This window comes from Ascaphus truei, chromosome 2 (genome assembly GCF_040206685.1).
Source record: "Ascaphus truei isolate aAscTru1 chromosome 2, aAscTru1.hap1, whole genome shotgun sequence".
NCBI classification, from domain to species: Eukaryota; Metazoa; Chordata; class Amphibia; order Anura; family Ascaphidae; genus Ascaphus; species Ascaphus truei.
This window is the reverse complement of record NC_134484.1, coordinates 473,539,424-473,565,515: the sequence shown is the minus strand read 5'-3', so window position 1 is coordinate 473,565,515 and position 26,092 is coordinate 473,539,424. Positions and strand designations below refer to the sequence as shown.

Sequence of the window (26,092 nt, the reverse complement as noted above, 5' to 3'; positions counted from 1 at the left end):
ACACACATAAGGGAGGGGAGGACACAGCTAGCAGGGGGACACAGGAGGGAGGGGAGGACACAGGTAGCAGGGGGACACACAGGAGGGAGGGGAGGACACAGCTAGCAGGGGGACACACAGGAGGGAGGGGAGGACACAGCTAGCAGGGGGACACAGGAGGGAGGGGAGGACACAGCTAGCAGGGGGACACACAGGAGGGAGGGGAGGACACAGCTAGCAGGGGGAGGGGACACAGGAGGGGGGGGACACAGCTAGCAGGGCGAGGGAACACAGGAGGGAGGGGAGGGGACACATGAGGGGGGGGGGGGGCACAGATAGCAGGGGGAGGTGTGAGCACAGAGATCACAGCTAGCAGGGGGAGGGAACACAGGAGGGAGGGGAGGACACAGCTAGCAGGGGGAGGTGTGAGCACACAGATCACAGCTTGCAGGGAATAACTGCTCTGTCCTCCGGTTTGGAAGTGAGATCCCAGTAAATATGAGGCGTCCCCTCCCCAGGTACAGACAGGGCTGTGTTATCATGCAGGGGAAATGAGCAGCTGCTGAGGGGCTGATAAAGGAGGGGCAGAGGATAAACGGGGCAGTAACCCCCATAAGGGTAGTGGGACTGTCCTCTTCTCCTGCACAATAGGAAGCTTCAGACATTCATTAGCTGCTCACATCCCGGCCTCCTGAGACCTGCACTCTGGGCAAATAGCCACTAATGTACTGGGCAGCAGGGGACTGGGACCAGTGAGGGAGGAATACAGGGAGTAATCACAGGCCGGCAGGACACACTCACAAGCAGCAACAAGGTAATCATGAGAATATATTAATATATCTGCTTAATCCCTATTTTAGGTTTTCTTTATTTGTATGTATATAATAATAATAATAATAATCTGTATTGTAATATAGCACTTTTTTCCCTCATTAGCACATAGTATTATTACAGACACAGTCCCTGTTCAGATAAGCTTACAATCTATGTTTTTGGTGCCTGAGGCACAGTGAGATAAAGTGACTTGCACAAGGTCACAAGGAGCTGACACCAGGAATTGAACCAGGTTCCCCCGATTCAAACTCAGTGTTATTGTTTACATGGTGTCGGTACTGCTGCTTGCTCAGGATTCAGACCCCGGTGAGAGGCAAAATGACTGTACGTAGTTACATAGTAGATCAGGATGAAAAAATACAAATGTCCATCAAATTCAACTTGTGCTAAATTTAGGCGACAGTTACTTATCCTATATTTGTATTTACAGTATTTTGATCCAGAGGAAAGCAAACACAAAACCCCAGTGACACATCATCCAATGATGTCTCATAAGATGAAAAATAAATGACTTCCTGACTAGATAAATGAAGATTTCTCCCTGGATCAACATCCTTCCCATATTTGCTTATTTGGTATATCCCTGTACACCTTTCCTTCCTAAAAATGCCCAACTTCTTTTTTTGAAGAGATCTGTTGTATCTGCCACCAGCCCCCACTCTGCACAGTATGTAAGAATTGGATAACAAGCACAGGGGTTCCCCCGGTCAGCCAGTCCTGGGGCACAGTACTGCCTATTGTTAACACCAGCACCCTGAGAGTGATCAATGCCACCATTTTGTATCACCTTTGGATATCAAGAGTTCTTGTGTCAGTAAATAAAAAGGAACTTTCTGAGGAGGAAACATTTCAAGGGATGGTTACTCAGATCAGAGGGCAGAAACAGAGGGAAGAAAGCAGAATAGAACAGAAACAGTGGGAAAAACTGCGGAGAAATGTAAATATTTGAAATAATTGCACTGAATTTGTGTTCTATTGTTTTATTTGTATTTTTTTCCCCTCCCGATGTAAATATGTAATGTTTTGACAGTCTTGAAAGCGGAAAAAGAAGGATATTCAGCGCTCGTGCTGTAGCTGTAAAGTATGGATGATCCCTTTGCAGCACGCGCATGGAGCGTCTCCCCAAGGGCTCCTATTCAAGGTGATCCCCCCTACAAGAGGGGGGAGGGCACCCTGAAAAACAAGGTAAGAAAAATGCACAAATGCGCACCAGGGATTAGTTAATGGTAATTTATTAAAAATACACAGATACTGAGGGGATCCAACCCCACCTCAGCTAAAAATGCTATACAGCTTAGACATAGTCACCATATAATGTGACCTCTGATACTATCTCAACCCTAAACAGTACAACATACAAAACACAGTAAAAATACATATGATCAATAAAACAAATATGGAAATCCATCTAACGATTTAAAGTGAAACCGCCATAGATTATCAAACAGCTGGCAAGGGGAGACGGACACTTACACTGAGGCAGAAATGCGGGTTCATGGTGTCCGCAGGAAGATCCGGATCTCGGCACCGTGAAGATGGAACACACCGCTTGTGCCTCTCGCAGGCTCTGTCTCAGCTTGTCAGGAAACACGCGCAGGATGACCTGTCGTGACCTCTACGCGTTTCGCACAACGTGCTTCGTCAGGAGGGCTCCTGACGAAGCACGTTGTGCGAAACGCGTAGAGGTCACGACAGGTCATCCTGCGCGTGTTTCTGCCTCAGTGTATTTTTACTGTGTTTTGTATGTTGTACTGTTTAGGGTTTAGATAGTATTAGAGGTCACATTACATGGTCACTGTGTCTAAGCTGTAAAGCATTTTTAGCTGAGGTGGGGTTGGATCCCCTCAGTATCTGTGTATTTTTAATAAATTGCCATTAACTAAACCCTGGTGCGCATTTGTGCATTTTTCTTACCTTGTTTTGACAGTCTGTTTCTGTACAGGCATACCCTGCTTTAAGGACACTCACTTTAAGTACACTCGCGAGTAAGAACATATCGGCCAATAGTCAAATGGCAGCTCACGCATGCGCCTGTCAGCACGTCCTGAACAGCAAAGTTGAACTCCCTACCTGCACCGAAGCTGTGCACAAGCGGGGAGACCATAGAGCCTGATACAAATGCGTTATTTACATCAGTTATGCATGTATATGATGATTGCAGTACAGTACATGCATCAATAAGTGGAAAAAAGGTAGTGCTTCACTTTAAGTACATTTTCACTTTACATACATGCTCCGGTCCCATTGCGTACGTTAATGCGGGGTATGCCTGTATTGTATAAAATCACAGTACTGCCTATTCAGGGTGACTCTCAGGATCAAAACACACGGCTTCAGTCTAGGCAAACTTAGCCAGATCCTACAGAGGAGACATCACCGTGTACTAATGAGTTAACCCATTGGAGCCCTAATGGCTGGACACACATATAATACATACACAGACAATTCAACACATTGCACATAAAAATAGGCCCCACTGCAGTCCCTCTACTTGTGCTGAATGGAGGTACTTGCAATAAAGGCCTATGAAAGTCCCCTAATCCAAGGGTGCGTAAACGTTTTCCCCTGCACCCCCATGCCGGCGCTCCTCCCCCCCCCCCCCCCGCTAGCGTCCCCCCTCATCACCTCCGAGGTTCTTATGTTACATGACCCCAGGGCGCCAGTTGACGCCACGTTGCCATGGTGATGCATTGCCAGAAGCCGTCTGAGCCAAGGTAAGGGAAGTTACAGAGGCCTTCGCCGTTCCCCTCAGCATTTAATTAAGTTTTCAGGAAGAGCGCGGGGCCTCTGTAAGCGCTGCCCCACAGTTTGCGCACTCCTGCCCTAATCCAGGGGTGCGCAAAATGGAGGGTGGGAGATTTTTCTGGAGGGCGCGGTTGTTGCAGAGGTCAAGCGCTCGTCCCCAAAGCATTTAAATGAAATGCCGGGGGATCGCGTGAGGCCCTTGCAACTTCACTTACCGGGGTTTGGAAGCTTGGTGTGACGCATCGCCATGGCAACGCAGCGTCAAATGACGCTGGCAAAAGAGGTAAGGGGAGAGCAGGCAGGGGGGCACAGCTTCAAAATTTTGCACACCCCTGCTCCTAATCTATGCACTTTATCACACACACCTGGTCTTAGAGGAACGAAAACCTACTGGGATTTCTCATAGTGACATTATTTGATTATATACATCTACCAGATGTTATTTCTACAGTCATATGTTTAAAATATTCGGCCGATTAACCATCAGATCTCGAAGTTCTAAGTGATTTAAGCTGTTTAATCGCTCTAGAGATTCTCCTGTGGTGAAGGGAATGTTTGGAATATTTTTGGAGTTGTCTTGAAAGCTGAGGGAGTCTCACATCTCTCAGAATCCTTCCTGCTGATCCAGGTTATTGTTTGGATGATTATATAGGTCTGCGTAGAATTTATGCAAGATGTCTGCTATTTTTTGGATAAATGCAGAAGAGCCCTGACTCTTAAACGCGTTTCGTTTCTAGTGGGAACTTTGTCAGAGTTGCGATTAGACGTTTACATCCGTACTCGTTTTTTAAACTCCGCTTTTTTCATTCAATTGCGTTTGTAACTCCATTACTATCTAGATATCAGTGCACCGCCTCCTCTGCATTTATATCCTCCTACATACCTTGGCTGGAACACTCTTGCTCAAGGGACGGATCCACGGCTGCTCCACTTCTGACGGCATCTTCATAGTGAGTACTCGCGTAGTGCCGAGACTCCTGGTCTCTGTGTGACACAGGTTTAGTGGGGGTTGCGGGATATCGGGGTTGGTGGTTTGTTGGGTGACTCACCTCACAGTGAGCGCTCCGATATTCTGATCCCTTCCCCCGCTACATTCACCCCCTCATCCTGTTTCCATGTCCGCATTGTTATATCAGGCTCTGGAAATCAGTCAAGCCTTCTCCACGCGGCCTGCGACAAGCAGCTGGGCTGACGGAGAGAGAGGACACTAAGAAGAACCAGCGTTCCCCTGCATCTCCACCCAGTTCTACCTGCGTCTGTCTGTGTAAGTGCTTTACTTCCCCCTCCTTCCTTCCTTCCTTTTTCCTTTTTATTTTATTGCACTATTTTTGCTTTTTCTTTTTCCCATACATTGGTTGCTTGCAGCACCATATCTGCAGTATAATCCCCATTGATTTACCTTGCTCCTTAAACATGTGAGTGTGAGATTCACCCTCTTTTCACTTCACATCTACCTCTTTTGTCACGGTTATTGTGTTTTTTATTTTATTTTTGTATTTATTACACACACTCTGGTGATCTTGCTCTTTGTTTTCCTGCTGTATTTCTGTGTTGTTTAAAAACATTTTCTCAGAGCTGCAGTTTCACTAGAGGTTTTTAATATTGTTATATATATATATATATATATATATATAGATATATACAGTGGTTGACAAATCACCAAAAAATCTACTCGCCACACAAAAAAATCTACTCGCCACCTAGTACCAAACGTGTGCTGCTTGGGCCAATATTTACTCGCCCGGGGGTTAAATCCACTCGCCCGGGGCGAGCAAATGTATAGGTTTGTCGAACACTGGATATGTATATATATATCTATATTTATATAGGCGTATATATATATATATATATATATATATATATACATATACATATACATATACATATACATATACATATACATATACATATACATATACATATACATATATATATATATATATATATATATATATATATGTATATATATATATATATATATATATATTCGGTCACTTTACATTGTATGTGTGTATATTTCACTATTTATATTAATTAGGATCTTCAATTATTTGGTCCCTTATACTGTATATTGGTAAAATATGTATTGGTAAAATTAGTTTGCGCTTGTCATTATTTGCACTTACCCATTTATTATGGACTGCTGCTCCAAAGGGCAGACGCACTTACCATAACACCTTCCTACTGCCTGTGGAAGCTCTCCCTACTTACCCCTCAGATTGTAACCTCTTTGGGGCAGGGACCCCCTTTCCTATTGTTACTGTAATGTCTGAAGCGCTTATTCTTCTTACGTGTTTTATTATGTCACATGTATTACTGCTGTGATGCGCTATGTACATAAATGGTGCTATAAAAATATACATACATACTGTGGCAGGCGCCCTCGCGGCAGGGTCAGTAAGACAGGTGTTAGGCTTAACTATAGTGGTTTTATTAATCCAGAAATATCGCTAAAGAAGGAGTACACCGTCCCTTTAAGGCAAAAGTAACAATAAAATGAAATCCTATTCCCTTTAGGGAAACTAACTAAACACTCTGGCCCTTTCTAACTGGGCCACCAGGTAAGCTGGCTACCAACCCAAAACATATGCTGCAATACAACAGTCCAACAAGAAATATAACAGTCTTTATGCAAAAGAAAGTTATAAAGTTCTTATCTGGCGTTGAAGGGGATTCTCTCCCTGGGTCTCCATGTAGCTCCTTCAGCAAGCCTAAAACGCCGGTTCCGGGGATAAGGCTGTGTCCAGCCCGTAGCAATCTTTATCCTTGGGGGGGAGTCCCAGCTGAACCCCACAGGCCTGTTTCCTGCAGTCCAAGGGTCCAGAACAACCATGGTCCCCCCTGGTTGGGAGAAGCCTCTCTACCTTCCTGGGGGAAAACTGGCTCATCTGTGCAGGGCATTTCCTGCCTTTTAAACCTTCATTTAGTAGTGCTGGCTTAATTAGTTCCAGGTGCAGCAAGCTCCCACAGGGGAATGTAACCTCCTGCACACTGGAACCTACACACTCCACCAGCTCTCTAGTCCACGAAGACAGTGTCTCTGTCACAATATATACATCATATAAAGATCTCACTGTTTATTTATAAAATGTTTTACCAGGAAGTAATACATTGAGAGTTACCACTCGTTTTCAAGTATGTCCTTGACACAGAGTTATGATGACTGATACATGGTTTCCAAGACATGGGTACATTAGGTGAACAGGGTTGTATATTATATATAAAGACTTTACATTAGGAAACAGGGTTAAACATTAAACATCAAGAGATTGCAGTTAATGATAATAAGTTATAGGCGTATGTAACAGTTACAGTCCACATTAAAATGTGAGACAGCTTTAGTTTTGAAGGAACTTAGACTGGTGTCGGCTGTGAGAGTCTCGGGTAGGTTCTTCCAGTTGTGAGGTGCATGTTAAGAGAAGGAGGATACTTTGTTGAACACTCGGACCATGAAAAGTCCCTTGGAGTCAGATTTCAGATAAGTGCTGCATGTTGCAGGGGTGAGGAGCTTGTCCAGATAGACGGGTAGCTTGCCCAAGAAGTACGGTATTTGAAGGCAAGACAGGAGAGATGCAATTTGCGCCTAGTCTCAAGTGATGGCCAATCTAATTCTTTGAGCATTTCGCAGTGATCTGTGTTGTAGTTACATTGGATGACAAAGCGGCATATTGAATTGTAGAAGGTGTCTAGTTTGCTAAGGTGGGTTTGGGTTAATACAGAGGTCCTGGTGCGGATCACAGTCTGGGTGATAAAGGTCATTAGGGACGATTGTACAATCTTGCGGCAGGTTCATACAGAGGACACATGACCTCTACGTGTTGTGTGTTGTGATGGGTTCTTTATAAATATGCAGAGAAATTGGGTTTCCCCAGGGATTCCTTATAAGTTACATCAAGTGGCAAAGGTCGGTTTTTACTTCTCCAAAGGAGCATTTCTTTGGTTAAATAAAATGTGCTGAAATACATTTATAAATATATCATACTGTTCTGTGGTATTGCAGGATGTTACTGCCAGGTACAAAGAAGCTGAGTGAAGGTGACTGATATGAAAGAAAATAATGAGCAGATGGGGGTGGGAGGGATCAAACCCCCCTATTTAATGTAGTGAGACGTGGGGTCAGGTGAGGGGAAGTTACTGCACTGTTTCCTCTGAATTACCCACTTCTCACCATATCAAATAAATAAGAGAGACAGTGTCAGTATGGAGCAGAACTGCTGGACCTGAGAGAGTATTGCGCTTGTTTTCAGGTTTTTGGAATGGAGAAACAGCACCAGATTTATTAAAGATATAGGCCCATATGTACTATGCAGTTTTCTGCTTTAAGAAATCTTAGGTTTGAAAGGTTATACTAAATTCTGTATATTTGTTCAATAAAAACCGATCATACACATGACCTTTCTTCTGTTTCTCATTTATACAGGCACACCCGGCATCCCAAAAATATAAATCAAGGAACCTCCTAGAGTATCTCTGCACTTCCAGAGGAGCACTGCCCCCTACCAGCATGGATCCACGCTTGTTAAGTGAGTACGGGAGATATTTTGGTGGCTTTGAAATCTGCAAGGTGGGAATATCTGATTATTTTGACGTTATGTGAGTCACACACCCAAACTAATCCTACAAGAACAGAAATGATAGACAGCACTCACGGTCAAATAAAATAATATACAGGCATACCCCGCTTTAACATACGCAATGGGACCGGAGCATGTATGTAAAGTGAAAATGTACTTAAAGTGAAGCACTGCCTTTTTTCCACTTTACAATGCATGTACTGTACTGCAATCGTCATATACGTGCATAACTGATGTAAATAACACATTTGTAACCATAATAAATACAGTAGGCTTTATTCAAATAAAATGAATGGGAGGAAGCAAGGAGGTGAGAGGCGCGCACGCGGGTCAGTACTGTATAGCAGCTCTCTCCTTCTCGCAGTCTCTCTCTCTCACTCAGTCTCTCTCTCTCTCACTCAGTCTCTCTGTCTCTCTCTCTCTGTCTCTCTCTCTCTCTCACTCAGTCTCTCTGTCTCTCTCTCACTCAGTCTCTCTCACTCACTCAGTCTCTGTCTCTCACTCAGTCAGTCTCTCTCTCTCTCTGTCAGTCACGCACTCAGTCACACACAGTCACACGCTCAGTCACTCAGTCACACGCTCAGTCACTCAGTCACACGCTCAGTCACTCAGTCACACGCTCAGTCACTCAGTCACACACTCAGTCACTCAGTCACACGCTCAGTCACACGCTCAGTCACTCAGTCACACACTCAGTCACACGCGCAGTCACTCAGTCACACACTCAGTCACACACTCAGTCACTCATCACACACTGTCACTCAGTCACACACTGTCACTCAGTCACACACTGTCACTCAGTCACACACTGTCACTCAGTCACACACTGTCACTCAGTCACACACTGTCACTCAGTCACACACTCACTCAGTCACACACTGTCACTCAGTCACACACTGTCACTCAGTCACACACTGTCACTCAGTCACACACTGTCACTCAGTCACACACTGTCACTCAGTCACACACTGTCACTCAGTCACACACTGTCACTCAGTCACACACACACGCACTCAGTCACACACGCACTCAGTCACACACGCACTCAGTCACACACGCACTCAGTCACACACGCACTCAGTCACACACACACGCACTCAGTCACACACACGCACTCAGTCACACACACACGCACTCAGTCACACACACACGCACTCAGTCACACACACACGCACTCAGTCACACACACACGCACTCAGTCACACACACACGCACTCAGTCACACACACACGCACTCAGTCACACACACACGCACTCAGTCACACGCTCAGTTACTCAGTCACACGCTCAGTTACTCAGTCACACGCTCAGTTACTCAGTCACACGCTCAGTTACTCAGTCACACGCTCAGTTACTCAGTCACACGCTCAGTTACTCAGTCACACACACAGTCACTCAGTCACACACACAGTCACTCAGTCACACACACAGTCACTCAGTCACACACACAGTCACTCAGTCACACACTGTCACTCAGTCACACTCAGTCACACACACACACACACACACACACACAAGCAAGCAAAGACTGCAGCAGAAGATCTTCTCCCCCTCACACTGCAGTCTGTAATTCACATCACATGCAAAGCTTCGCAGAGCTCTGAGGAGGGAGGAGGGAGGAGGGAGGAGGGGGGAGAAGGGAGAAGGAGCAAGCACAGTCACGGGCGGACTCACTGGTTTAGCTGCTGCTTTAGGAAGCGTGATTGCAGGGGGAACGGACACAGATGGGAGGGGGAACGGACACAGATGGGAGGGGGAACGGACACAGATGGGAGAGGGAACGGACACAGATGGGAGGGGGAACGGACACAGATGGGAGGGGGAACGGACACAGATGGGAGGGGGAACGGACACAGATGGGAGGGGGAACGGACACAGATGGGAGGGGGAACGGACACAGATGGGAGGGCAGAGGGAACAGGGAGATCGAGCGCTCCATAATGAAGACAAGCATGAAGGAGGTTGCAGGAGTGTTGAGGTGCGCACGCCGCCCCCTGGTGTCCGTACTCGCGATGCACGTGTACGTACACAGGGGTAAGGTGCAACTAACAATAAATGTACGTACTTGTGAGTGTACGTAAAGCGGGTGTATGTAAAACGGGGTATGCCTGTAGTAATGCTGAATGCAGGGTGCAAAGGAACATAAGAAGGACCCAATATCCTCCTATACAATAACCAACAGAACTAATTGTTCCAGCACACCTGAGTATAGGAAAAGTATGCCACAATGGGAAATGCCAAATCAAATAATATATAAGTTATATACAAGGAGCAAAGTGACACCAACACAATAGAAAAAAGTACACTAAATAATGGGAGAAAAGAAAGGGGGAAAAAAGGGGTGGTTACAAAAATAGGGGATACACAGGGGGGCAATGTTTCCTCAGGCCCGTTCCCCCTTGTCCCTAAAAGGAACAAGAGGTACTTCCCTTACCCCAATAGTAGTCTCTAACTCTCTCCTCCCCTGTTGCAGCCCCATTTGAGCAGGAGAGGAGAGGGTTAGAGACTACTATTGCCATTCCATACCCTGTGGTTTGATTTTGAATTATTTTTGTACTCGCCTCTTATTCTCTTGTTCTGTTTACATTACAGTGCATCTTAGCATTTTTTGCTTGTTAGATTATCTTTTTCGGCTTAGTTATATGGGGCTTATTTTGTTGTTTTAGGGGTATTGGGGTAAGGGAAGTACCTCTTGTTCCTTTTAGGGACAAGGGGGACCGGGCCTGTCCCCAAAACATTGCCCCCCTGTTTATCCCCCATTTTTGCAACACCCCCCCTTTTTTCCCCCCTTTCTTTTCTCCCATTATTTAGTGTACTTTTTTTCTATTGTGCTGGTGTCACTTTGCTCCTTGTATATAACTTGTGCATTTATTAAATACTTATTTGATTTGGCATTTCCCATTGTTGCATACTTTTCCTATAGTCAGGTGTGCTGGAACTATTAGTTAAACTAATCCTGTTTTTTCTTATAGAACCACCAGCAGGTAAGATATATAATATGTCTTCAGCTATTTTAGTCATTTTGTGCCAGAAGGTTGAGAGTAACACATTTCTTTACAAGAGGTGCTATATTTATATCAATATCAGACGAAGAGCCCTCCCTCCCTCCAGCGTTACAGGATGGATTTTCCTTTCCTCATTGCCAGGTTTCCCAGTGGTTGTGCTGGAGAGGTTGGAGATTGAGTCAGAGAAAGAAGAGACAGACACTGGGGATAATCTGATCCCAATAAAGAGGGAAATAGATCCATTTCCTGTTGGGGGTAAGTACCCTGACACCCTCACTTGTTTTTATTAAATTTGTTTAAAAATGGACTGAAATTTCTACAATATTAGGGAAAACAGCATGAAACATGGATGAAATTACAAGCTACACATTCTAATGGGAAAAATACACACATGACTTGTCTAAGGTTATATTGAGAGATTATTATTGTTGTAAGTATATCTTTATTATGCACCATCCAGGTACATAGCGCTTCACAGCAGTAATACAGGTGACATAGTAATATAACACACAATGGAGAAAAGCTCTAAATACAGAAAAGTTTTTTTTTTGTTTTCGCCTCTTCACCCAGGGTGGGTATAGGCGACTTCCACAGAAATTTGTCTCCATTGTTTGCGGTCTTGGGCTAGAGTTGTTAGGTGGTATAACCAGTCTTCATTAAATGTTCTTCGGCTAAGGTTGAAAGGGCGCATACCGAGATCCTCAACTTCTCGCTTAAAGTATCTCAATGTTGTAAGCCTAACACCAGCCTTCGGTCGTTTACATGTTGGACCAGGTTCAGCCTTTAGGGTTATTTTTTGAATTCTATATGTCTGCATCCGCAATGTATGGCCTAACCACCGCCACCGTCTATGTTCTATAATGGCCGACACATTTTCGGAAACGTCGCATTTTCGTTGAATTTCCGCATTGGACGCCCTATCCGTATATTTGGTTTTTGTAAGTCGGCGCAAGCACCGATTTTGGAATAAGTCCAGTTTATGTTGGTGTGTCACCTTTACCGGCCAGGTTTCACAACGTATAATAAAGTCGGTAGAATAACAGCTTTGTAAATGCCGTCTTTTGTCTTTAAGCGTTTGACTTTACTGGCCCAAAGTTTCTTAAGTGAGCCCCACGCAATTGTAGCTTTTTACATAGTTACATAGTAGATGAGGTTGAAAAAAGACGTACGTCCATCAAGTTCAACGTATGCTAAATTTAGACAACAGATACTTTATCCTATATCTATACTTGCTTATTGATCCAGAGGAAGGCAAACAAAAAACCCCATTAAGGGAAAAAATTAATTCCTTCCTGACTCCAAGAATTGGCAATCTGATTAATCCCTGGATCAACATCCTTCCCATGTATACTTATTTGGTATATCCCTGTATACCTTTCCCATCTAAAAAGATGTCCAACCTTTTTTTGAACAAATCTATTGTATCTGCCATCATAGTCTCCATGGGTAATGAATTCCACATTTTAACTGCCCTTACTGTAAAGAACCCTTTCCTTTGTTGCTGGTGAAATTTCCTTTCCTCCAGCCTTAAGGGACGGCCCGAGTCCTTTGTACTGCCCGTGGGATGAATAGTTCTTTTGAAAGCTCCTTGTATTGTCCCCGAATATATTTGTATATAGTTAACATATTCAATCTTAGACGCCTCTTTTTTCTAATGTAAATAAATCTAATTTAGCTAGCCTCTCCTCATAAGTTAGATTGTGCATCCCCTTTTTTAATTTGGTGGCTCTTCTCTGCACTCTCTCTAGTTCCATACTGTCTTTTCTTAGGATTGGTTCCCAAAATTGTACTCCATATTCAAGGTGTGGTCTTACTAATGCTTTGTAAAGGGGCATAATTATGTTTACTTCCCTTCCATCCATTGCCCGTTTGATGCAAGATAAGATCTTGTTTGCCTTTGCAGCTACTGCATGACATTGGGCATTATTGCTAAGCCTGCTGTCTACAAGCACTCCTAAATCCTTCTCCATCAAGGATTCCCCCAATATATCTCCATTTAATTTGTAAGTCGCCTTTTTATTCTTGCATCCCAAATGCATAACCTTACATTTATCTGTATTAAACCTCATCTGCCATTTACCTGCCCACGTATCCAGTCTCTCCAAGTCCTTCTGAAGAGAAATTACATCCTGCTCTGCTTCTATTACCTTACACAATTTAGTATCATCAGCAAAGATGGAGACTTTGCTCTCGGTCCCAACCTGAAGGTCATTAATAAACAAGTTAAAAAGCAGGGGTCCCAGTACCGATCCCTGAGGTACTCCACTCACGACTTTAGCCCAACCTGAAAAAGTTCCATTTGTGACAACCCCCTGTGGTCTGTCCTTTAACCAGTTTTCAATCCAGGTGCATATATTATTACTGAGTCCAATTTTCTTTATTTTGTACACCAACCTCTTGTGTGAAACCGTATCAAAAGCCTTTGCAAAATCTAAGTAGACCACATCAACTGCATTACCCTGGTCTAAATTCCTACTTACCTCCTCAAAGAAACAAATAAGGTTAGTTTGGCAAGATCTATCCTTCATAAATCCATGCTGACTATTACTAATAATTTTGTTTTCCATTAGGTATTCCTGAATATTATCCAGTATTAAACCTTCAAGTAGTTTCCCTACTATTGAAGTCAGGCTTACAGGTCTGTAATTTCCCGGTTGTGATCTAGCTCCCTTTTTAAATATAGGCACCACATCTGCTTTACGCCAATCTTGTGATACTGAGCCTGTGGAGATGGAGTCCTTGAATATTAAATATAATGGTTTTGCTATTACTGAGCTTAACTCTTGGATGTATGCCATCGGGGCCAGGTGCCTTATTTAATTTAATTTTTTCAAGTCGCTTATGAACTTCTTCCTCAGTTAACCAATTGTCCTGCGGCACTACTATTGAATTTGATTCTTCCTTGGTAAACAGAGGCAAAGAATTTGTTTAATACCTCAGCTTTTCCCTTATCTCCAATAATCTGCCTACCCATCTCACACTGAAAGGGTCCTATATTGTCTTTTCTCATTTTTTTGTTATTAAGGTACTTGAAGAGCTTTTTAGGGTTGACCTTACTTTCTATTGCAATCCTTTTTTCATTATCCATTTTTGCTAATTTGATTGCCCTTTTGCAATTTTTGTTACATTCCTTATAATTCTGATACGATGCTTCCGTCCCTTCTGACTTAAAGAATCTAAACGCCTTCCTCTTCTTGTCCATTTCCTCCCCTACCTGTTTCTTTAGCCACATTGGTTTTGACTGATTTATTTTATACTTTTACCCAAGGGTATACACTGATAAGTGTGCTTTTCTAACAATGTTTGAAAGACTGCCCATTTATCTTCTACATTTTTCCCTGCAAAAACATCATCCCAATTTATTCCTTGTAGATTAGTCCTCAGTTTATTAAAATCTGGTTTTCTAAAGTTGAAGGTCTTTGTTGAACCCAAGTAATCTATTTTGTGATAATTTATTTAAAATGAGACCATGTTATGATCACTGTTACCCACATGTTCCAGGACTTGAATATTTGCTATTACTTTTACATTGTTTGATTATTACGAAATCCAGTATTGCCCCTCTCCTGATTGGTTCCTCAATAATTTGGGTCATGTAATTTTCTTTAACCACCCCCAAAACCCTGTTTCCTTTTGTTGTAATGCTAATCTCATTGCCCCAGTCTAAGTCTGGATAATTAAAATCCCCCATTATGCAAATATGACCCAGTTTTGATGCCTTCTCCATTTGCAAATGTATTTTAGCTTCCTCAATCTCACAGATATTTGGTGGTTTATAGCATTTCCCTACAAATATTTTCTTTATATTTTTACCTACACTGCTAATTTCATCCCACCATGTTTCAGTAATGCCTATGATATAATACTGCTCCCTTGCCGCTATTAATTCAAGCTCCCCCATTTTATCTGTCTGGCTTCTTGCATTAGCAAGCATACATTTAAGTTATTTTTCAGCCTGTACTATTATCTTATCTGCACCTTCCTTTCTGCGCCCACTTGGTTTCGTCTTTAGAAGTTTTCTAGTATTGTCTGTATTTACTATGGGTGTCTCGCTGCTTGTCAAACTCGCACTTGCCCCCATTCTATTTCCTCATCTATTCTATTTAGTTAGTAATCTGTTTCATTTCCCTCCCTCTCCATCCTAGGACTTCCATTTAGGAAGTCTAGTATTTAAGTCTTGAAAAATGAGATTGAATCACGTGTCGAAGGTCAGTGCGGTTAGGGCTGTGTACATATAAGATTTTGCCATCTGCATACATGTGCTTTGCAGCTGCCTTACAAATTGTAGATGGATCATTAATGAAGACTGAAACATTTAGGTGCCCCCAGAACAGAGTATTGTGGAACCCCTCAAGTGGTATCCAAAGGATTGGAGTTGGAGCCCGAGCAACTATACATTGGAATCTACCGATGGGTATGAGTGAAACTAATTTAAAGCATGTTCCCCTATTCCGGAGCACTGAAGCTTCTTTAACAAGATAACATGATGATCAGTATCAAAAGCCTTTGCAAAATCTAGGCATATTGTACCAGTTAGTTTTCCCAGTTCCTTTCCCCACTGCATCTCATTGTATGTATGTATGTATGTATGTATGTATGTATGTATGTATATCTTTATTTATATAGTGCCAAAGGTGTACTCAGCACCTCACAAAGAATACAATACAGGGAATTATACTACAATAAACGCACCACAATCTGATAATAGGAAAGGAAATCCCTGCCCCGATGAGCTTACAATCTAAGTGGTACTGTATGTTGGGAGACTTACAGAGACAGCAGGTGAGGAAATAAGTGCTGTAGATGGCAGTGCTTGGCCACAACGGTTGATAGGAATGGGTGTGGGAAAATGGCCAGGCTATTGGAATGCTTGAATTGTGATGCAAGTTTTAAGGTTGGTCAGTATTAAATCAGAAGGTTAACACCATTAGCAGGGGAAGAGGTGGCAGGGAGGCGTGGTTGAGAACAGGTGTATATGGGTAGGTTCCGGATTAGTAGAGATATCCCCAGCAGCAAGAAGGATAGAGGGTGTGAATAGAGGATTTGTGGGGGTGCTTCTTATTGAGGGGTAAAGAAGTTGTTGGGAGAGAGGTGTATAAATAATGGTGCAGTGTATGGGCACAGCAATAGGTGGAGAGGAGGAGAGGTGAAGAAATGTGGATAGGTGGGGAGTGGGGAAGTAGGAGAGAACAGAAATGTTTACAAAGGAGTGAGAAACAGTAAACAGAAAAAGCAATAGGGAGGGCATAGTGAGATGCAGGATGAGAGACTTCCCAGATATTGGAGGATAGGAAGAGTTTAAATATCACACAGGAGGCTCCAGGAACGGGTAGGACCTCTGAGAGAGAGTCCTAATGATACACTACTCTACTAATACAAAAATAAATACATTTTTTTGTTTCAAAGAAAACACAAAACTAATATTAAAACTTCCAAAAGCGCTTGTGTGCTCAGTTGTCAAAGGGGGTTGCGTAAGCCCCAAGGTGTAACGGGTGCTCGCCGCAAACAGGATGGGACCAGAGGGCCAAGGTGGGGATATTGACAGACCGACCTGAAGCCGCGTCCGGTGTGCAGGTTCGTAGTCATGTAGCCGGTTCAGGGACGGAGAGGTGCGGATTGTATGGGTCACTAACTGAGGTCAGGGATAGGAGAGGTTTGGATCGTAGGGGTCACTAGCCGTGGTCGAGGATTGGAGAAATCAGCGGTGTCAAAAACAGGATAAGGCAAGGCAATGCAGAGTGCTTGCGACCAGCACAACGTCACGACAAGATTATGGTCAGCCAACTTCCTGGTGGAAGAGGCTGAGCCTAAATAGCAGGAGTGACGAATCGGATGCAGGATTACTCCTGCAGGCAGGAGAGAAGCTAGACCCAATCAGGCGACTGAAGCTTGACAGGGGCGGAGTCTGTGCCCGATCCTCACATTAGGCAAGGATCGACGGATCGTTGCAGGCAGGGGTCCAGGGCAGGTGGCAGACAAGAATCATCGGGGTCACAGGATGAAGTCGGTGGCAAGCGGCAGGAATAGGATTGGGACTCAAAAGCAGGAAATAGACAGGGAACAAGCCAGTACATAGGCAAGGACCTTTAATAAGTAATCGGGACTCAATACGGAACAGATCAGGGCAGAAGGAGTCAGGATCACAAAGCAAAGGCAAAGCGGAGCAGGAAACAGGAAACTATAAGGCAGACAGAGACAGAAGATAAGAGCACCAAAGAGGAGACAGACAGCGGAAACCCCAGAGCAGACAAACAGCAGCACATCCGGTGGACAACAAAGGAACAGAGAGAGAGAACTCCCAAACTCATTGCAAACTTTTAAGAGGGTACTTACAGTGGAGGGTTTGGGCGAAAGCCAGATTGGAGTTGGTTAAGGAAATTTGTCTTAGTATAGTAATCACGTAATTGGGAATGGATACATTTTTATATGACTTTGGATAGTATCGGGAGAAGAGAGATTGGACACTGTTTTTGTCCCCACTTTTGTAGACTGGGACAACCGTTTTCCAAATCTGTGGGATATGGCCTGAAGAAAAATAGTTGATTAGGGAGACAAGCGGTTTAGCAATGACTGGGGCACCAAGTTGTAGGAACATTAATTGCAGTAGGTAAGGTACACATTGGCTGGTTAGTTTTAATGTTAAGAGCACCTTTTGTGAGCTCCTCTTCGGATTCTGGGACAAATTGAAAATTGAAAGCACTGTTGGTAGTGTGTGGAGCTATAGGGGTGCAGGGGGCCAGTTTGAGCTTCATGATTTGTAGTTAGGGTTGCGCTTTTGATAATGGGGAAGTAGCACAGCTCACAAAGTATTAATGGAATGTGTTTTCAATGTCAGTGTGATATCCGTGTAGTATCATACATTTTGATATGGGATGGTTGTTGATGGCTGGAATATATTGTTGACTAGAATTTTGCTGAGTTTGATGTATATTGATCCAGATTATTGGGCTTTTGAGGGTCTTGTTTGGCTTGTGCATCTTGTCCGCAGGCATTGGTAGTTATTCAAATCTTTGGTAGTGCCAGTTACTTTGTAAGGCTACGTCCCCAGTCACTGCGTGCACGCGAGCGTCGAAGCGTCTGGCAACACATGCAACAGTTTCAGCCGCGACCTGTGGTCTGCGGTTGTGCTTCCAGTGATGAGCAGGAGATCCGACGAGGGGGCGTAGCAGGTGCGTGGCCATGACGTCATGCGGCTGGTTCACCTTCAGTGGCTGAATCACTGCTGTGACATAGCCAATGCTCGGCCGCCACGCCAAAAGACCAAAATCTTGCACACACGCCGACTGGGGCATGACCCATAGAAGAATGTACCGTGTGTGTGGCGCGCACGCCGTGGCCACAGGGGACCTAGCCTAACCTTGTAACATTTCCACAAGGCAGCCATAAAATGGTAAAGTACAATAAGGTTGGTTGTTACCCATGGAAGGTGGATCCCCCGTACTCTTATTCTGCAGAGAAGGGGTATCACAGAGTTTTAAGTACTCTGGAAATAATCAAGTGCAGGATCAGGGTCAGGTATTAGGTTGTTTCGGTACCAAGGGTAGTTGATATGGTCAGCCAGAAATTGTGGGTTAAAGTTTGTACATTTTCGAGCGAGTAGAACTTTAGGGCTTGACGAGTTGTTTGATTTTTCCTTACACAATAAGCTATTGCATGGCCACTTACACTGTCAGGTAGGAGATACCAGAGTATTGGATTCTGTTTGGGCAAGAGGATAGTATACAATCTTTCAAGAATGGTAGCCAGATTTTAGGTTTGTCCGTGTGGGTTGGGAAATTAGTTGGATTAAATTTAAGTGACTGGAATTGTGCCCAGATTTTGTTGTTTTTAGCGTCAAGCCAATTGAGGTTCAAATCCCCAAGAACTAACAGCTCACTTATCCCTCTTTCTTGGCACAATTTCTTCTCTGAATGGGATATCAGTCAGGGATTGTAGTTGGGATTTAAGGTGGCGGTAGATACCAGCAATAATAATGGACACATTATACAAAGGGGGGACACATTTTACAAACTAGCCTTTCAAAAGATGGGCTTGAGGGGCAATTTACAAGTGTAAATTGTAAGTAATCTTCAATATAAAATAACACCCCTCCTCCTTTCTTTGAACTAGCTTTCTTAAAAATGGAGTATCCCTGAATGGAAACATCGAGGGTTTTAAGAGTTTGGCATGTCTTGGTGAGAATTATGGCTTTAAGCTTATGTACGAGGCACCATGCCCTTAGTTCATCCAGTTTGGGCAGCAGGCTTTGAATATTTATATGGGTGCACAGAGTCCTTTTGTCAATTGAAAGGGCCATTATCAAGGGTTTGGGACTGAGGTGAAAAGGGGGGCCTGGGTTGAATTCAATATGCCCTGCTAAAGAGATTAACAGTATAAATATACCTGTTAATAATTGTTTGCAGGCTGTAAAGTTGTGATATTTGCCATTAGACTGAGTGGTGCTGGGTGTACTGGTTTTCAGCTCGCTTCACCAACATTCAGTAGATAAAGAAAGGCTTGAGGCCACAATAAATGGCAGAATTGGGGTAAGTAGCAGGTTCATTTTCAGAATGGGTAACCAAGGACTGTCCTGTGCTCAGGGAAAAAGACGCGTAGCACAATAGTAGTGTGTGTGTGTATACTTAGTTATACTTGTGTGCTCATTTGCATGTCATTTCCCAGAATCCCTTGCTGCAGTGGAAGTGCTGTGTGCTGGGTGATGGTGAAAGGCGGGGTTGCAGACCTGCCTAAGACATGCAAATTAGCATACAGTATATTTCCGTGTGTGTGTGTATATGTATATGTGTGTGTGTATATATGTATATATATATATATATATATATATATATATATATATATATATATATATATGTGTGTGTGTGTGTGTGTGTGTGTGTGTATGTATGTATATATATATATATGTGTGTGTGTGTGTGTGTGTATATATATATATATGTGTGTGTGTGTGTGTATATATATATATATATGTGTGTGTGTGTGTGTATATATATATATGTGTGTGTGTGTGTGTGTGTGTGTGTGTATATATATATATGTATGTGATAACCAGGGAAATCCTGATGACAGAAGACAGCACGCCGCAATGGTAATCCAAAAAAATGTGTATTGTGAACACAGGGCCGCCAACGTTTCGGTCCTCATAGAGGGACCTTCCTCAGGGCAGTGCACAAGTGACTGATCCAGGCACCCATATATACCCCTAACACCATGTATAAAATCACCTGAAACCAATATTGAAAACCCAAATTGCAGTCCTAGGTACAGCCCACTTCATACTAAAACCAATAGGAAGCAATGATGCTAACCAGCACCAATAGAGTCACAGCATCTTAGACCTGCTGACAAAGGTAAACACAAGATGCGTATATTACCCAAGCGTCTATGCTGACACGTCACTGGACAACCCGATCGCGTGCATAGCAATCCATAGGGAGCGCGCATCAACTAGAGCACCGTGTCGCATGCGTGATGATTTCAGCCGGCGTACTGAAGCCCATGCTCGAATCCTCCCTCTGTGGGGAGCTGCGCATGCGCTTCTGAGTATGGCTACTGGCAACCCGACGGCGTCCATGACAATAAGGGAAGGTATGCGCACGCAAACTGTCCGGTCACAGTGCCAAATACATACAATAGATAGTAAGGTATATAACAGCAGTGCCCCTATTGGCGCATCACCTGACAACGCAAATGACCCGTACATGGCACGCATCAGCTACCGCACTGTGACCGGACATGTGTATGTGTCCCATATCTCAGATGTGCTAACCTACATACCAATAGCGACGAACGCTGAACAGATGCTGAAATTAAAGATCTGTTCTGTATGTGTCAGCAAAATAGATTAAGGAGATACCACACATTATAGGCATCCCAACACCCCAGTAATAAACACATAGAAATATCCCAGTGCGTATCAACATAAAGAGACGCTAGAGGAAGCCTGACCTAGGACACCAAGTGATAAAGACACCAAAGTGCAAATTCGTGAACAAAATAAAACATACAGGGGAAGGGAACATTGAAGAAATTTGACAATGCAATGAAGAATGTTACAAAAAATAAAATATCACAGAAAGCAACCCAGCTTCAAGTCCTCATTTAGTCCGAGTGGTGACATAGTCCTGAGTTCATAAATCAATCTTGCTTCTTGTTGCAGAAGTATCCTGTTCCTATCTCCACCTTGTGGCGGGGGCTGTACTGGAAGGATAGGCATACAGCGCATAGTAGCCAGGGAATGCCTCATTTGTTTAAAATGTCTAGCAACAGGTAGATACTTAAGCTCAGTGTTGTCATCAGTGCTGTTCAGTGCCTTTCTAATAGTAGAACGATGAATCGCGATCCTCTCTTTTAACATACGTGAGTTTTTTCCCACATAGTGGAGACCGCATGGGCATTTTATCATGTATACAACAAAACGCGATTCACAGTTAAGGAAATGTTTGATCCTGATTTGAGCCCCACTTTGAGGATGTGAGTAACTGGAACCCGTCTGCATAAAACCGCAATTGGTGCATCCATGGCATCGATATGACCCAGGCTTTCTACTGAGCCAAGACTTGGCGAGTTCATATTTGTCAACTGGATCCATTTGCGTCAGCATATCCCCCAAATTACGACCGCGTCTATAGCAGAGTAAGGGAGGATCTTTGCAGATTGTTCCAATTCGGCTGTCATTAGACAAAATATGACAGTTTTTATGGATGCTGCGTTTAATGTGACTGGATGCAGTAGAAAAGGTACTAACGAAATGGCAACGTTCCTGTGTAGGTTTATTGGCATGTGGTTTTAACAATGCCTCTCTGTCAATTCGTGTTACTTTCTCAAGGGCATCGTCTATATCTTTAGAGCCATAGCCCCTGTCGCGAAAACGTTGTGCCATATCCATGAGTGCAAGTTCTACTTCAGGGGTCGAAATAATTCTCTTAACTCTCTAAGCAGTTGAGAAAAATCTAGTCCCTTCTTGAGCGGTGTCGGGTGATGGCTGGTGGCATACAAGAGCGTGTTCCTGTCTGTATCCTTGTGATAAAGTCTAGTCGCATATATAATTATTTTTTTTTAAAGTTATGGTGGTGAAAAAGGCAACAAAAAACCTTCACCGTTAGCATATTGTCAAGGTTCTGCTCGCCACAAACCAGGACCGGACCGCGAGGCTGAGGTGGGGTTGTAAAAGCACCGACCTGAGACCGCGCAGGCTGATCCGGGTTGCGCAGTTCGTAGTCGTATGTCGCAGGATCAGGATTGGAGAAGACAGCGTCGTCGTTGTACAAGCCAGGGTCAGAACAGGAGACGTCAGGATAAACATTGTCCATGCAGGAGTTTGGCAACAAGGAGATAGGAGAGACCCGCTTCAGCTTAGGAGCGCGGGGTTGGCCTTTGCGCGAGCGACGACCATGGCCCATGGTGCTGGTCACAGGAGATGGTAGGCAGACCAGAATGGCACACCGTCTTGCTGTACGGGTGCACCAGTGCTACAACGCAAAAGTCCTGAGCGGGCAAGGGAATCCACTGTTTCAGCGCAGGAACCAGGACACGGCCTCTCTATATTAGGGAAAGAGTAGGCCCCAGGAACCAGGAAGCTGTAGATACAGGGAAACCTCCGCTACAGTGCAGGAATCCAGGAGACTGCAGAACGCAGGGACGAACCTCTACTTTAGTGCAGGAATCCAGGAGGCTGAAGGACGCAGGGACGAAACCTCTGCTTCAGCACAGGGGAACAGAAGCTGAAGGACGCAGGGAATACCTTCGATCAGCACAAGGAAACAAGCGGCTTGAAGGGAGCTGAAGGATGCAGGACGTAACCTGGAATCAGCATGGGAGAACAAGCGGCTTGAAGGAAGCTGAAGGACGCAGGGCGTGACCTGGTATCAGCAAAGGGGAACAAGCGAGAGCTTGTGGCAAAACAGATGACATCCAGTTAGGACTATGCTCGGCAAGGAGCATTATGGGCAAGCAATACTTAAAGGCCAGCGGGCCAATCCCCGGCGGGGGTGTGAAGGTACTGCCCCTAATGAGTGAATGCAAGTATAGTTTGCAATGAAAGGCTGCACAGGTGCAATAGATACCAGAGGGAGTGTGTATTGCTTTGGTGAGTGAATCCAGGCTGCAGCAAACATCAGGAGAGGTGCTCCAGGACTGCACAAGTCTGCAAGGTAAAGCAACCAGTAAACCGCGGAGCGGATTCCTTACAGTACCCCCCCCTTTACGCGAGACCTCCGGGCGAACATGAGCACACCTAGAGTTGGGGGACCGGGAATTGTTGCTGAACCGTCTAGGATTGGGGGTAGAGTCGTGGTCCAGAGACTCGTGGTTACTCCTTAGTGTACCCCCACCCCATGGTGAAAACTGCGGCCAGACAGGGCCATCCATGGGTCTCGGAGACATCGAGTTGTTCCTAAAGTTCTTTAGGTGGAAAGGGGATCCGTAAACGAGCAGTTCCTTGGTGAGTACAGTTCTAGGATATGAGATTGATGGAAGAAACATCCTTGGTACATGGCTTGCCTTGCAAAATGTCTTGGAAATCCAGGGCTGTGAAGAACCAGAGAGTTCCAGAGCAAAAACGGTAGAAGAACCCCCACTGAAAGCCCAGTCCTTAATAAAGAAACCTGAATCTAGAATCAGCGGCCCTGATAGTTGATCGAATACACCAGGAGAAACTTTGTAACAGAAAAAGTCTTGGCTGACCACTGCATGTTGGAATTTGCGAGGAATTTTTCCTCTAGAAGGCTCCCAAGTAATAGTTAGTAAAGGTATAGGCTGGTTAGAAGCATCTCCCGGTATTGGTATGGAAGGTGACAAGGCAAGCAGTAAACCTGGCATAGGGACCGAAATCTTGGGATACGTACAGAGTATTTCCAACTGAGAGGAAATAACAGGGGCAACCGAAAATTCCGAGGGACAAAACCATGGTTTAGCAGGAGCAGAGAAGCGAACAACAGTAGAGCTCTCTAATACTGGGAAATCTTCATTGGGAGAATATATTGTCAGTGAATCAGGAATAGTCCTTGGGATCTTCAAATCAGTAGCTTGAGAAAAAGGCAGAGCCAGGGTAGTGGTGGGAGGGAAGCTAACATCAGAATCTGAAGTCTGTACCTCAATGACAGGGCCCTGAGAATCAACAAGCAGCAAGTATGAACTATGAAAACTCTTAATGACATGCACCTTAGGAGTACAAAGAGTCTTCTCTAAAACTGCAATGGCCCTAACCACAGGGGTACCTAACCTGACAAAAACATGAATTGGTGTGTTTTCTAGTGCAAAATCTCTGATCACAGGACTCCTAACCGATAGTGAGGGTATCTGGGTTTGATTAGAGAAAAAATCAGATGTATTGATAAGTGACATAGAAACACTTACTGAGATTCTAAATTTGCTGGACATGTGAGAAAAAATACCCTTTAAGACAGGAGCTTTAATTTCTTCCCAGAGTAACCCCGTGTTTGCTGGGGCATATTTAGACACAGTACTGAGGGACTGGGTTTCAGCAAAGGCAGGACAGCTAAACAGCTCAGAGTTAAACCCCAGGACTTGTAATATATGCATGGTGACCTCAGACAGTACTAAGGGAGTGACCACAGATATGCTGATCCCTGGAGAATTAGCCTGGAGAGAGAAATCAGGGGGACCCCCAGACAGGATACTCCTTGTAGAAAGAGCTTCAGAATCAGAAGGGGAATCATTACCTCTCAGAGTCTCAAAACTAGAAAGACACAATTCAGCGAAAAGAGAAAGAGTGTGCAAGCTTTTTACTAATCTATATGGAAAAGCGTCACTTTTGGGAGAAAACCGTGCGTCAGCAAACATTCCTGGGAACATAATATGAACCCCAGGAGAGACATACAGACTACAGTATGCCTTTAACCCTAAGCTTAAAGAGGAGGAGAACTCAGACAGTACACGGGGGTTAATCATAACTGTACTGGTCTCTGAAGTAGGTATTTGGTAAGGGATGTCTGGGAAACCAGAACTTACTGCAGACTCCATAATGTGGGAACTATGCGCTGAAGCAGGGATCACCGCTATGTGGGCGACAGGCTGGTTCAGTGAAATACCCGGGAGAAGGAACTCTGTGACTAAGCTTAGGGAAAAACCTGACTCCTGAATACATTTAACAGGAACCAGAACTTTAGCCGAAGTCTCCGGAGACGAAACTGCGGAAACTTGAGCTGAAGCAGGGGATTTATAGCAAAGAATATCTAGAGACTCCGTACGGTTATGGGAATCCCTCAATGCAACCTCTGCTGTCTGACTTGTGGACTCATTCTCTGAGGCTACAACGAAAGCATTAACTTGGAGGCAGCAAGAATTTACAGGGGTTAATGCAGACATTGCCTGAGAGTAATACATAGGTAATTTTTTCTCTGTATTAGGAGAGACAAGGGATCTCTCCTCTGGAGCTAGGGGCGTGCCCGTGGCTGGCAGAGAACAGGGAATTATCAAAGGAGACTCAGAGAGCTGCCCCTCAGGGGTTAATACAGAAATGACCCTGGGAACAGAACTTAGGGATTCTTTCTCTGACGGGGAAAGTACACAGGACTGCCTAGCAGAGGTTAAAGCTGGAAAACCCTCAAGACCTAGAGAGAGGGATTCAAAGCTAGAAATAGGAGAACTAAGGGACTTATTCTCTGATACAAGAACCTTAGTGTTAGTTAGTGACACATATGTGTTCTCCAAGGGGACCTCACAGGACTGATCGGCAGGGGTTAATGTAGACATATCATTAGTGTAAGGGAACCCGGGTATACAATCAGAGCTTGGGACTGTGGCAGTTACTACGTTGGGAGATATTGGTAATAGTTCTGTTTGGTTATCTCCCGGAGAGAGAGATACGTCCCCCGGTTTAGCAACAGGACTGGTAGCCGAGGGATACCGCCAAACGACGGCGTGAGCGGCTAAGAGACGATCCTGTTTTAACAAGCAATCATCCAATGCACGGGAAAGTACATGCATCGTCTCGTG

General features: G+C 44.3%; 1 protein-coding gene across 3 annotated transcripts in view; it reads left to right on the top strand.

Annotated features, from left to right (window-relative positions):
• The first annotated feature begins 361 nt into the window (after positions 1–361).
• The window catches only part of LOC142488332 (uncharacterized), a 59,824-nt gene continuing 34,093 nt past the window's right edge, over positions 362–26,092 (top strand). The window contains exons 1-5 of one of the 3 annotated variants that reach the window (XM_075588710.1): positions 362–497; positions 4,398–4,508; positions 4,695–4,822; positions 7,979–8,081; positions 11,279–11,392. In XM_075588710.1, coding sequence (XP_075444825.1) covers positions 8,063–8,081; positions 11,279–11,392 — 133 coding nt within the window. In that variant the 5' untranslated portion in view covers positions 362–497; positions 4,398–4,508; positions 4,695–4,822; positions 7,979–8,062. Of the gene's footprint in view, positions 794–4,397; positions 4,509–4,694; positions 4,823–7,978; positions 8,082–11,278; positions 11,393–26,092 lie in introns of all 3 variants that reach the window. The other 2 variants (XM_075588709.1, XM_075588711.1) reach the window with 2 other exon arrangements.